We start from the raw sequence: 12114 nt of genomic DNA, 5'->3' as shown, positions 1-12114 counted from the left end.
GAATGATCAGTGTATTCCATGCCCCCACTGCTTTCCTCTTTGGCCACTTAGAGTTTCTCTTGGCTCAACACAATGCTGCATGTGGTTTCATGTTGGTGAAGCAGATTCTCTCTGTAGGGATGGAATTAAGGTGAGGAGAGTAATCTGCCTTGGAATCCAACATTAAGATAAAATTTTCTATTTTACACTAGGTATCTCACTTGCTCATCTTGCTTCTGACCCTGATTCTGTGAGCCCTTGGATAATGGAACTGATGGAGGTATTGTGGGAAGGAAAGGCAAATGGTAACACAAAAATTATATGTCAACCCTGGTCAGGATGAATTGCTGTCATTTTCTGGATGCAAGTTTCCGCTATAACTCAGATGTCAATATGTGGCTGCTGGGCCTCCTCCATTGGTGGTACCCTGCTGGGGGCCTTAATATGGGTCTTTGTTGTCGACAGGTTAGACATTCAGCAGCAGTGCAGTAGCCTGATGGACCTTGGTGAGTGTGTTAGTCAGCCTTTTGTTGCTGTACCTAACGTAAGTGACATTAATGACTTAGAGGAGTTTATTTTGGGCTCATGGTTTCAGATGTAAAATAGGTTTAGTCCATGGTTGGCTGACCCCATCACTCTAAGCCTTTCAAGGTGAGCCACAAAATTAAGGCCAAAGGGCATGGCAGAGGGGAGACTCCTCAGCTTATGACAGCCAGAGAGGAGAAGGAAAGTGAGACGGACAGAGAGACAGACAGACGGGAGTCGGGGGTGGGGGGTGGTGGTGGCCAGGAGAGAATGAGAATGAGGAACAAAATAAAAACTCCAAAACTCCAAAGGCACACCACCAGTTACAACCTTCTTCCTCCAGTTACCTCCCACTTGCTTACAGTTACTTCCTGGTTATTCCCTTCAAATTATTAATGAAATGAATGGATCAATCTACTGATTAAGTCACATCTCTCAGAATCTCATCATTTCACCTCTGAACATTTCTACGTAAACAGGAGCTTTTGGAAGACACTTCATATCCAAACCATAACAGCGTGAGTGACATCAGGCTGCAGGCCACATGCATCACTGTCATCTCTGTGACCATGGCTGTTCCATCCATGATTTCATTGTGCCAGCATTAGGGTGGCAATGTACAGAGGCTGGGTGACATCTAGTGGATGCTATTCATTCACTTGTTTTTTAAATTCCCTTTTAGCAGTGGGCGCCCTCTAGGGGGTATTAATGCGATACAAATGTCCAGTGCACTGGTGTTCAGAATATATAGAGTTGTGTAAACACCATCTCAATCTAAATTTGGAACATATTTATCACATCCAGAAACCCTGTATCTTTTAAATGTTATTCCCTGTTCCTGTTTCTCGTCCATACCACTTTCTCAGTCCCAGAGATTTTCTGTGTGTATTGATTTGTGTATTGTGGGCATTTTATGTAAATGGTATCATATGATCTGTTTTTTCTTATCTAGCTTCTTACACAGAGAAGGACTTTAAAGAAACATTTAAAATTTTGTCTTGATATGAAACAAAACTTCCCCTTAAGATGGGAGTCATTTCTTTCTATTAATTTGCCACTGCTGTTTCTGAATAATAAAGTTTTGTTCTAGTGTGCCTTTTAAGCAAGGTCTGGGAGAAGTGTCCAGTACATTCTACAACCCATCTGCATAAATCCCTAGAGCCCATAGTAGGTTTTCAGCTTTTCTCAACCTAGGTCATGTGATAAGTATATGTTTAAGTTTTCAGAAGAAGATATTTTCGAGAATGACTGTATCATTTTGTATTGCTGCCAATAATATATGCAATTTCTAGTTGTACTGCATCCTTGTAGGTTCTTGATATTGTCAGTACTTCTATTTGAACTATTTTAATAGGTATATGGTGATATCTTAACGTGGCCTATTTTCCATTTCTTGATGCCTAATTGTGTTGAACATCTTGTATATACTACTTGACTTTCTATATATCTTCCTTGATAAAAGTTCAAATATTTGCTTATTCTAAAAAGTGTTATTTTTTTACTCTTGAGTTTGGATGTTCTTCATAGGTAGTGAATGCCACTCTGTTGTTGGATATGTGCTGTTCATTTTGTGGGTCAACTTGGTTAGTCTAGGGTATACAGATGTTTGGTTAAATGCTAGTCTTGCTTTCTGGATGTCAGTAGAATTTGAGTAAAGTAGATTACTCTGCATGATGTGGGAAGGACTCATCCAATCAGTCCAAGATGTTTCATGAAAGAGGCTCAGATTTCCCAAGCATGAAAGAAACGGCCTTCATTCTGCCTTCACGTTCCAGGTGCGGCATCACCTCCCTGTGGGTCTCTAGGCTTCTTCCTGCTTGCCTATAAAATCTGAATTTGCCAGCTTCCGCAATTGTGTTAGCCAATAAAAAAATGAATCTCTCACTATACACACATACACACACACACACAAAGGTATTTTTTTTCTGGAGAAAACTAAAATATATAAATGCCAAATATTTTTTCCAGTCTGTAATTTGTCCTTTTATTCTTTAACATCAATGAAGATAAGATAAAATACATTAAAATAAATGTTAGTTTTATGTCACTTTTAATATCATTAACAATTCTGGGATAGTAATGACTTAAAAATTATAAGGCCGAGTAATACTCCATAGTATATAAATGCCACATTTTTTTATCCATTCAGAATTTGGAGGGAAATGGATGGCATTAGAGCAGATTATGCTAAGTGAAGCTAGTCAATCTTTAAAAAACAAATACCAAATGACTCCTTTGATATAAGGGGAGTAAACAAGGACAGGGTAGGGACGAAGAGCTTGAGAAGAAGATTTACATTAAATAGGGATGAGAGGTGGGAGGGAAAGGGAGTGAGAAGGGAAATTGCATGGAAATGGAAGGCGATCCTCAGGGTTATACAAAATGTCATATAAGAGGAAAGGAGGGGCAAGACAAGATAATACAAATGGAAGAAATGATTTACAGTAGAAGGGGTAGAGAGAGAAAAGGGGAGGGGAGGGGAGGGGAGGGGAGGGGGGATAGTAGAGAATAGGACAGACAGCAGAATACATCAGACACTAGAAAGGCAATATGTCAATCAATGGAAGGGAAACTGATGTGATACAGCAATTTGTATACGGGGTAAAAGCGGGAGTTCATAATCCACGTGAATCAACCGTGTAATATGATGTATTAAGAACTATGTAATGTTATGAACGACCAATAAAAAAAAATAACTAACTAACTAACTAACTAACTAAATAAATAAATAAATAAAACAAAAAAAATGCAAAAAAAAATTATAAGGCCAATGTGAAGCTCAAATGCTTTAATTTTTGTGAAGAAGCATATGCAGAGCATAACCCATAAAAATGCTCAACAAATGTAGCTATGAAACTAATGATAACTATGATAATAATGCATAGTAGAAATAATTTCCTGGACATAACCTAGATGTGAGAGCTTCTTTCCTCAACTCTGATTGATTCAGGATCAAGATTTTCATGATGAAAATTCCAGGACTGGCTTTGTCACTTCCATTCAGTGATGTAAGTTTCATCGCCTAGGCTGGAATACTTGAATTCATGCTCAGAAGTCCTCCACTGATACACTGGGATACAAAAATAGACTTAGTTCTTGATACTTTATCATTGATCCTCAGGACCATTTTTCAGAGAATTCAGACAGACACACAGAGAACAATGCCATCTCATGACAAAGACTGGCCCAGGTGTGGAGGAAAAAGAAGATCATAGCTTGGGACTCCGAGGGTAATGAGTCCTTTCTAGGACAGGTGGGAGCCCGGCTATTCCAGGTGGGCTACAAAAGGTTCAGTGTATCAGGCACTAAAAGAGGAGCACTTTTATGTCCCTAGTACCTCTTTCTGCATGCTCCACAGTGTTCTCAATAGTCATTCAAAGAATGAATGCGTGGATAAGGAGTGTTAGATGGTTTGGATTAAATGGAATATAAAAAAAAAAAACCGAAAGTGCAAAAGGCTATTAGAACATGCACATATAATGTTATGAAGATAATTTCATTCATTATAATTCTTATTGAGGACATACCTGTGTACATTGAGAAGGACTTGTGTATGCCCATATAACTGATGTTGACAATTGAACTGCCTTTGATGTAGGATTCATGTAGCTTTTTTGGGTACCCAGAAGCATTGTGGCACATGTGGCATAGGGTGTGTATCAGCCGAACTGCTCAGCTCAGATTTTCATGTCTCTGTTTTCTGCCATGACACCCTGTGTTGGCAATAGCAGTGCTTTCCAACCTGCTTGATCATCCTGTCCTATTATTGCAGCTGTAGTATGGCTATGATCTGTGTGGAAACCAGTCCTTTTCTTGTGCTTTTAAGCCTACATGTAGAAATAGTGTTTCACTATCGCTTGCCTTGGAGTGTTTCATCATGTACTGTTGCTTTCCCTTAAATGTGCCCATTGTTGTAAGTAATAATGTCATTTAGTACTACTCAGTTATTCCAGTTTGCCCATCAGTTTTTTCCTGGGACCTTTCCAGATACACAAAGGAAACTTCAAAATGCATATAAAACATTGAAATCTGGATTTTCAGCAACTCAGCTCTGGAAAGCAATGCCTGTACATCACCTGCTCCCCAAATGAATGTAGGGCATTACTGTCACTGTTAAAGTGATTTTAATGATTGGAATACATGGAGTATATGAGGAGCATGATCAGAAAGAACGATGTCTTTTTGACTCCATTTGGATCTCCCATGGTAGATAATATCCACATCTCATGTCTTTCCCTCAAGAAAGCTCCATTACCCAATGCATGCAGCACACCTAAGTGGAAAAAATAGGGATATGACTTTAGACCACAACACCTGAACGAACTTCAGGAATAAGACAGGACTTGGAATGAATCTTACCTGTCTCCATTCACCTGTGCAGAAGTTCTCAAGGGAAAGACGCTTTCTTGCATTGAGTAACAGAAGAGTACACTTCTTTGTTCTCATGAGATTCCTATAAGATGTTTCTAGGGCTCTTTCCCCTTTCCACCCACATACCATCCTCTCCTGTCTCAAATATGGTCCACCTCCCTGTAAGTAATTGCTATTCTGTGTTTATTTGCCAACTATAAGCTTGGGTGGTAATGTCAAACAATCTGAGCTTACATTGAGAGGCTTTATAACTAAACAATTACGGATTTTATAGGATCATTCAAGAATCATCATGGAGTGACCCTACTTATTGTTATTAATTTTCTTTGTCACAGCAGTAATACATTTATGTGTACAAGTTTTGTTCCAAATGACAGAGAAGTGTATGCAAGTTCAAAGTCTCCCTGCACCCCAAGCTCCAGAGACTGCCACTTTCTACCCTTCCCATTCTCACTTCTATTATTATTTGTTTTGAATAGTAAACTTGTATTTCTATTTTTAATTTATCAGTATGAAGAATTGGGTCAAATGAATTCCCTTATGAAATCTGAAGAGTTCAACACACACATTTTTTCTTCTATTTACTTCATAATATTTGCTACTTATATTCACTTAGAGTAGACCTTAAAAATATTGCCTTATTGCCTATGGCTTCCCTTTTTGTGACTTATTCTACAAATTATGCTACTTATTACTTTTTTAGTAGTGTCATCTGAATAAAAATTATTTTGAAACATTAAGAAAAGTTCCTTAGTGATTCACTTTGCAAATAATTGAGAAGTACCTTGATATGGGCTAAGTTGTGTCTGTGTTGTACTCAGATGGTAAAGTCCTAATCCTCTGTGTCTCAGAGTATAATTGTAATCATAGATAAAGTGTTTCATTAGCTAATTAAGTTAAAATGAGGTAATTGGAATAAGTTTTAATCCAACATGAATGGTGTATTGATATAAAATGTGATTAACACTCAGAGACACAGAGGGAAGTCCATGTGAAACATCAGGAGAAGACTCCATCTACATAACAAGGAGAGTTCCCTGAGAAGAAACCCACATAAGATATCACTACTCACCTCATAGAATGACTAAATTATTACTACTCAGAGTTTCAAATATTGAACAGGATTTGGAGAAAGTAATTTTTTTTGTATATCACTATAGAAAAAGTAAAATAATATAGCTACTCTGTAAAACACCTTTGCATTTTTGAAAAAGTTAAATATATACTATTAAATCTTCCTGAATTTCACCCCAGAAATTTATCCTAGAGGATGGAAACCATGTTTTCTTGACAATCTGCCCACAAGTATTTATAGAAGCATTGTGTATAATAGAAAAACTGCAAATAAACCAAACATCCTTCAACTTGTGGACAGTGAAACAAACCATAGTACATCCATAAAACTCACAAACACTTATACATTAAGACAACAATAATAACAAAGTGTTGATTTATGCAATATTTTGCATGGATCTTGAGGATATTTCACTGACTAAAAAAATCTCAGTTAAAAGCTTAGATACTGGGCTGGGGTTGTAGCTCAGTGGTAGAGCAACTGTCTAGCATGCATGAGACCCTGGGTTGGATCCTCAGCACCACATAAAAACAAAATAAAGGTATTGTGTCCACCTACAACTAAAAGTATATATATATATACACACACACATATATATACACACATATATATGTATATATGTGTATATATATATATAACTTAGATACTGTATGATACTATTCATTTAACACTTTGAAATGACAAAATTATAGATATGAACAGTGATTGTCAAAGCTTTGGCTAGTAGAACTTTGATTATTAGAGGAAACACAAAGCGGTTTTTATGTGGTAAAGAGTGTGTATATTGGTGTGAAGTTGATTATGTGTGTCTCTACCCATGACAAAATGTGGTAGAAAAAAGCAAATCCTCCCCCCAATAAAAATGAAATCCATCCAAAGCTGGTGAAATTCAGGTGACATCTATAGCACAGGTAATTGTATTAAACCAATGTCAAGCTTCTGATTTTGACAATATACTATATTTCTATAATATTTTTACTATTGGTGTAGGCTGGGTGATGGGAACACAGAACTCTATGTACTAGCTTTGTAACTCTGGTTAGTCTTGTAATTAACTCAGAATAAAAAGGTTAAAAAACGGTTCCTGAAAGTTCAGTTTGTGGACTAGACCACCTCCAGGGATATTGAAGTCAATCAGAATGAGGATGGCTGGTATGCCAGACAGAACTTTGTGAACCACATAAACAAGTAAGAGTGTATACAGTTATGTACATATAATGATGTTTCCATCAATAACAAACCATATATAGGACAGTGGCCTCTCAAGATTGTAATGGAGACGAAAATTTCTTTTCACCTAGTGATGCTGTAGCCATTTCCACCTTGTATAACATTGCATTGCTCATGTGTTTGTGGTGAGGCCAGTGCAAATGTAACTACTGCACTGCCACTGGCATATAAGATAGCACATACAATTATGTACAATATGTAAAATCTGGTGATGGTAATAAGAGACTATATTACTGGATTATGTATTTATTTATAGTATACTTTAATGGATAATTAAGAGTATACTCCTACTCATAAGAAAAACATAAAACTGAATACCACGCTATGTGGCAGGAACCACACACATCTCATGTTAATACAACTCCTTGATTATACCATTTTTTCATGTGTTTGATGCAATGTTATACTATTTTCTCATAGTAACCCAACAATAGTAGGCTATAGTGTATGTGTGTATATTACATGTATGTTCATATATGTGTGTGTGTGTAAATACAAACATACACCACACAGGCTGGGTGAGCAGTAGGTTATACCATATAGCTTCATGTAAGTACACCATGATGTTTGCACAATGATGAAATTGCCTAAGGATTCTTTCCTTATAACATGTCCCCATCTTCAAGTAATGCATGACTATATCATAAACATTTTCACATCCACTACTGACAAAATTATAGACATGAACAGTGATTGCCAAGGCTTTGGCAAGTAGGACTTTTTTAATAAAATGAAACATGTTAAAATTTTATCATGTTTGTTTCTGATTGCTCTTTAAAAATGAATCAATAGAATTTTGCAGATATACCTATAATCTCTGATTACTCTTCAGAAGTTCTGGAGCTTATATGCATTATTTTGTCCCATGTGAAACAGCACATTAAAGCAGAAGTTTATTGTAAATCGCAGGATGCTGCACTTCAAATAAAGTTTCTTGAAGTCTTTGAATATGGGGTTTCTGATAACTGGTTATCAATGGTTAAGCCATCGTAGATATCTGAGCTTATAAAAATATGTTGAGTTGATTTTCTTTTATAAAGTAATAAAATGTTGCACTGATTTAAAAACACAATATCCCCCTGTACCCACTTTTCAATCATTTGAAGGCAAAACAACTGATCCAGAGAAGTGGGTACCTTCTACTGTTTCTCTCTTCACTCCTACAAATTATACTTCTTGTTTCGCCTCTCTATTGTTTGTGTCTTTGGAGTGTGAATCTTTGGATTGGACATGTTCCTGGGAATAAATTCCAGCGAGAAAGTTTTTGTGGTGACCCAGATGCTCATTTCTGGACTTGCAAGTATTATACAGTGGACTCCAAATAAGTTTGCAAAACTTATGTCAAACCCTATCACTCAAGGCCACACCGTCATTGATCATGGCTCACAGTGCTCCAGCCTTAAGATCCTTCTCAAGAGGGACCTTGCAACCACAACTACATACTGTGGTGTCACAGGAAAAACTGTTTACCACTGAAACTTGTTTACCTGCTGAATAGCATTCCCAGAGCTACTTCCATGCTTTAATTAATAATGTCACTATAAATTGCCTCTTCTCTCATTTCCATCTGTCCAGATGTTATTTTTCTTTTCTTGACAATTTCAAAAATCATGTTGCTGGCAAAAGCGGCAGAGGCACAAGCCTGGTGAAATGTACACACATAATTCTATTTCTAGATATTTCAAGAAGTCTTCCCTATCTACTGGCTACCATGTACACACTAATGAGATCTCCTTGCACTCTGATCCCTGTCTGTATGTTTGCATCTGTAAAATATTTATACCAACTATATCAGTATGACCAGCATGTACAAGGAGAGCTCTTCTTCTATACTTTACATTAATATCCTGGAGAAAAGCCAAAAATCTATTTTTACAGCCAGCATTGGTGTATTGACAATATCTGGGCCCAATACATACTGTACTATGTCTTAAGTCCAGGGAGCTGCCTCATTGGTGGGAAAAGTATGTGTTCAATATAATCAGTCATATTGAAAAGACATGAACTTCTGAGGCCGCTGGTGGTTGCCTTCAGTGTATGATGAAGTCAAATCCACTGTCTTCTTCTGAAAACAAATTTCAAATCGCAAATGGTGTAAGATTCAGATTTGGAAATTCAATAACCTCACGACCTTCTTGGGTTGCCCATGGGGAACGTGACCCAGTTTAGTGATGGAATCAGCTTGAGAATTCACACATCCAGGGCTCTTTCTGATCTATCATTCCAAGTTCTGTACTCCTAAATATCTTAGGATTTCATTGAGACTTATAGGTATGAGAATTCACTTATTCAGATCCAAAATTTCTTCCTGAAGCAATGCCCTCACACAGAACCCAACATGATTCCCTCAGAACATACTCTGAGAGATATATAGAAATGATCTTTTTCTACAACTTCATGTAGAAAGCAGTCATAAATAAGAGAGTTATAATTTTCTAAACAATAATTATATTTCCCATCAGAATGAAATGTTCAAGGAAAATCATAAATAAAAAGATTTAGAGGAAAAAAGATGAGAAAGTTATTGAAAATGTCAAAAAGGATGGAGACATTCTTATTACAGACTGGTCACTCTAAGTAAGAAAACATAGTTAAAATAAATCCATTTGAAGGCATTGGGGGAATTGCTGAGGCATTTTAGGGAGTTGAAGCTGAGAGAAGAGCAGATAACTGTCAAGTTGGCAGGGCAGGGTTGACTTTCATAGATACGCTTGATGGAGCAGGGCAGGGGCTTCTCATCACTGTTCCCCTCTTTCCCAACATCTCCAGTCTTCTCTGAAGATTGCTGTTGCCACGTTCATGCTCCTCAGAAGTGTCCTGCAGAGCCCTCTGCAGAACCAACCTGAAGGTCTGCTGCCTCTGCAGTTGCTGTCTAAAGGAGCCTACAAAGAAGTAAATGACGGGGTTGGCACAGCTGTTAACAGAGGACAGGACAACTATAACCACATAAAGACAGGACAGAGCACTGATATTATACTCAATCCAGAGTATCAGGAACTGGAAGATGCCAAAAGGCAGGCCACAGAGGAGGAAGACCAGCACTGAGAGCAGGATAGTCACATACAGCCTGGTGAGCCTCATCTGCCTGGAGCCACCGATCCTGCTCAGCAGGGCCAGGCTGGACCCTGAGAGAATCAGAAATGAAAACATAAGCCACACAGCTATGAAAAACTCAACTTTTTTACACCTATCATGTTCAAAATTGTCATTTGCTGGTGAACAGAAGCAGCATTTCAGGATGTCCAGCAGCACAGAAATTGTCCAGAGCAGGGCACACATGACAGCTGATGTATGTTTGGGGCGGTGGCAGCGATACCAGATGGGCCACAGGACAGACAGGGAGCGCTCTGTGCTGATGATGCTGAGCAAGCCCAGTCCTGTGATGTAGGAAATGACTTTCACATTCTCTATGATGTCATTCATAAGGGGAGGGGTGTGAGGGAAGATGCTGAGCATCGCCAGGGACCCAGTGGAGTGGCAGCAGAGGAAGAGCAAGTCGGCAGCAGCCAGGTTTAGGAGGTAGACGGAGAAGGTGGTCCTGTGCATGTGGAAGCCCAGGAGCCAGAGCACAACTCCATTTCCTGCAAGTCCAACCAGGGAAATGATGAAGGCTAGCAAGTGAGGGACCACATTCTGTATGTCACAAGTGAGAGGAAGGTCCTGGTAATTTCCGTTGATTGGTGTGGCTTCTGTCCTCCAGGATGGGAAAGTTGGATATAGGCTCCCAAACTCTTCTCTGGTAGCCCTGGGAACAGAAACAAGATCAGCACATGCCACATGACCTTTGATTCTCAGGATCATCCTGCTATGTGAAAATTGCTATCCCCATTTTAAAGAGGAGGAAAACAGGATTATAGAGATGAAGTTTCCTACCAAGATTTAGAGATGCCCAGAATTCAAATTTGAATTCAACTCAGTACCCATTGTCTGAACACCCTGAGCTCCCAGACTTGACCCTCAAGACTTCTAAGTGATATGGAAACACATTGCAGTTCAAACACTCCCATTTAATGGGCTAGACTATGAACCACCTCTATACTGATCTGGGCCAGACGTTTTCTCTCAAGAAGGAGAACTGAGACAGATGCAGAAGAGATGATGACATGCCCAGGACTAAAATGGGTCCTTCCAAAGAAGTCCTTTTAGAGCCAGGAAGAGGCAGGTCTGAGGATGGCTGGGCCTAGAAGTAGCTCTGTGTGTGAGGCCTTGAAGACAGGTGCCTACCATTGTGTGGCCCATGTGTGCTCAACACTTATTCAATGAATGAACACATGAGGGAGGCATCTTGTGATCTTAGACGGTTTGGGTTAAGTGGAAAATAAAGATGAAAATACCACAAAAGTATCAGAATACACATGTAAAATGAGATAAGATAATTTTATTCATCATCATTCTTTTAGTAATTTTTTTTTTTTTACCATCAATGTTCCTTTGAAGTGAGGTTTCAGTGTAGCTTTGTTAAGCACCTAGAGTCAACTGGGTGCACAGTGTGGAGGTGAGATTTGTGTATGATCAGAATTGTTCTGCTTTATAGAAAATAAAGTACAAAGTAATTGTGAAGTCTGAATTCCATTAAAATGAGGTATTTGAAGTGCAGGAATGAGGGACTGCTTACTGATGTGTTAGGGAATCTCTAAACCTATTTCATTCTCTATTCCAGAACATCTTTAGCATTCTTTTAAAAAAAATTTAAAATTTGTTCTAATTAATTATGCATGACAGTAGAATACATTTATGCACTTTGATATGTCATACATAAATGGAGTATAATTTCTCATTTTTATGATTGCACATGTTATAGAATCACATTGGTCATGCGGTGATATATGTACATAAGGTAATGTCTGTTTCATTCTACTATCCTTCCTACTCCTATACCCTCTCACCTCTCTTCATTCCCCTCTGTATCATCTATTCTTCCCTAGCTGCCCTTC

General features: G+C 38.3%; 1 protein-coding gene across 1 annotated transcript; it reads right to left on the bottom strand.

Annotated features, from left to right (window-relative positions):
* Positions 1–9853: 9853 nt before the first annotated feature.
* LOC113200884 (mas-related G-protein coupled receptor member X2-like) lies at positions 9854–10981 on the bottom strand. Its single transcript, XM_026414476.2, has one exon. It carries the CDS (start codon positions 10979–10981, stop codon positions 9854–9856), a length of 1128 nt encoding a protein of 375 aa, XP_026270261.1.
* Positions 10982–12114: the final 1133 nt, after the last annotated feature.

Source organism: Urocitellus parryii, chromosome 4 (assembly GCF_045843805.1).
Source record: "Urocitellus parryii isolate mUroPar1 chromosome 4, mUroPar1.hap1, whole genome shotgun sequence".
In the NCBI taxonomy this organism is placed as follows: domain Eukaryota; kingdom Metazoa; phylum Chordata; class Mammalia; order Rodentia; family Sciuridae; genus Urocitellus; species Urocitellus parryii.
Note: the sequence above shows the minus strand (reverse complement) of the source record. Positions and strands in the feature narration are given on the sequence as shown.

Bases quoted from the DNA above. Each gene is read 5' to 3' on its own strand.
- LOC113200884 (XM_026414476.2), bottom strand. From the start codon at position 10,981: ATGATCCTGAGAATCAAAGGTCATGTGGCATGTGCTGATCTTGTTTCT.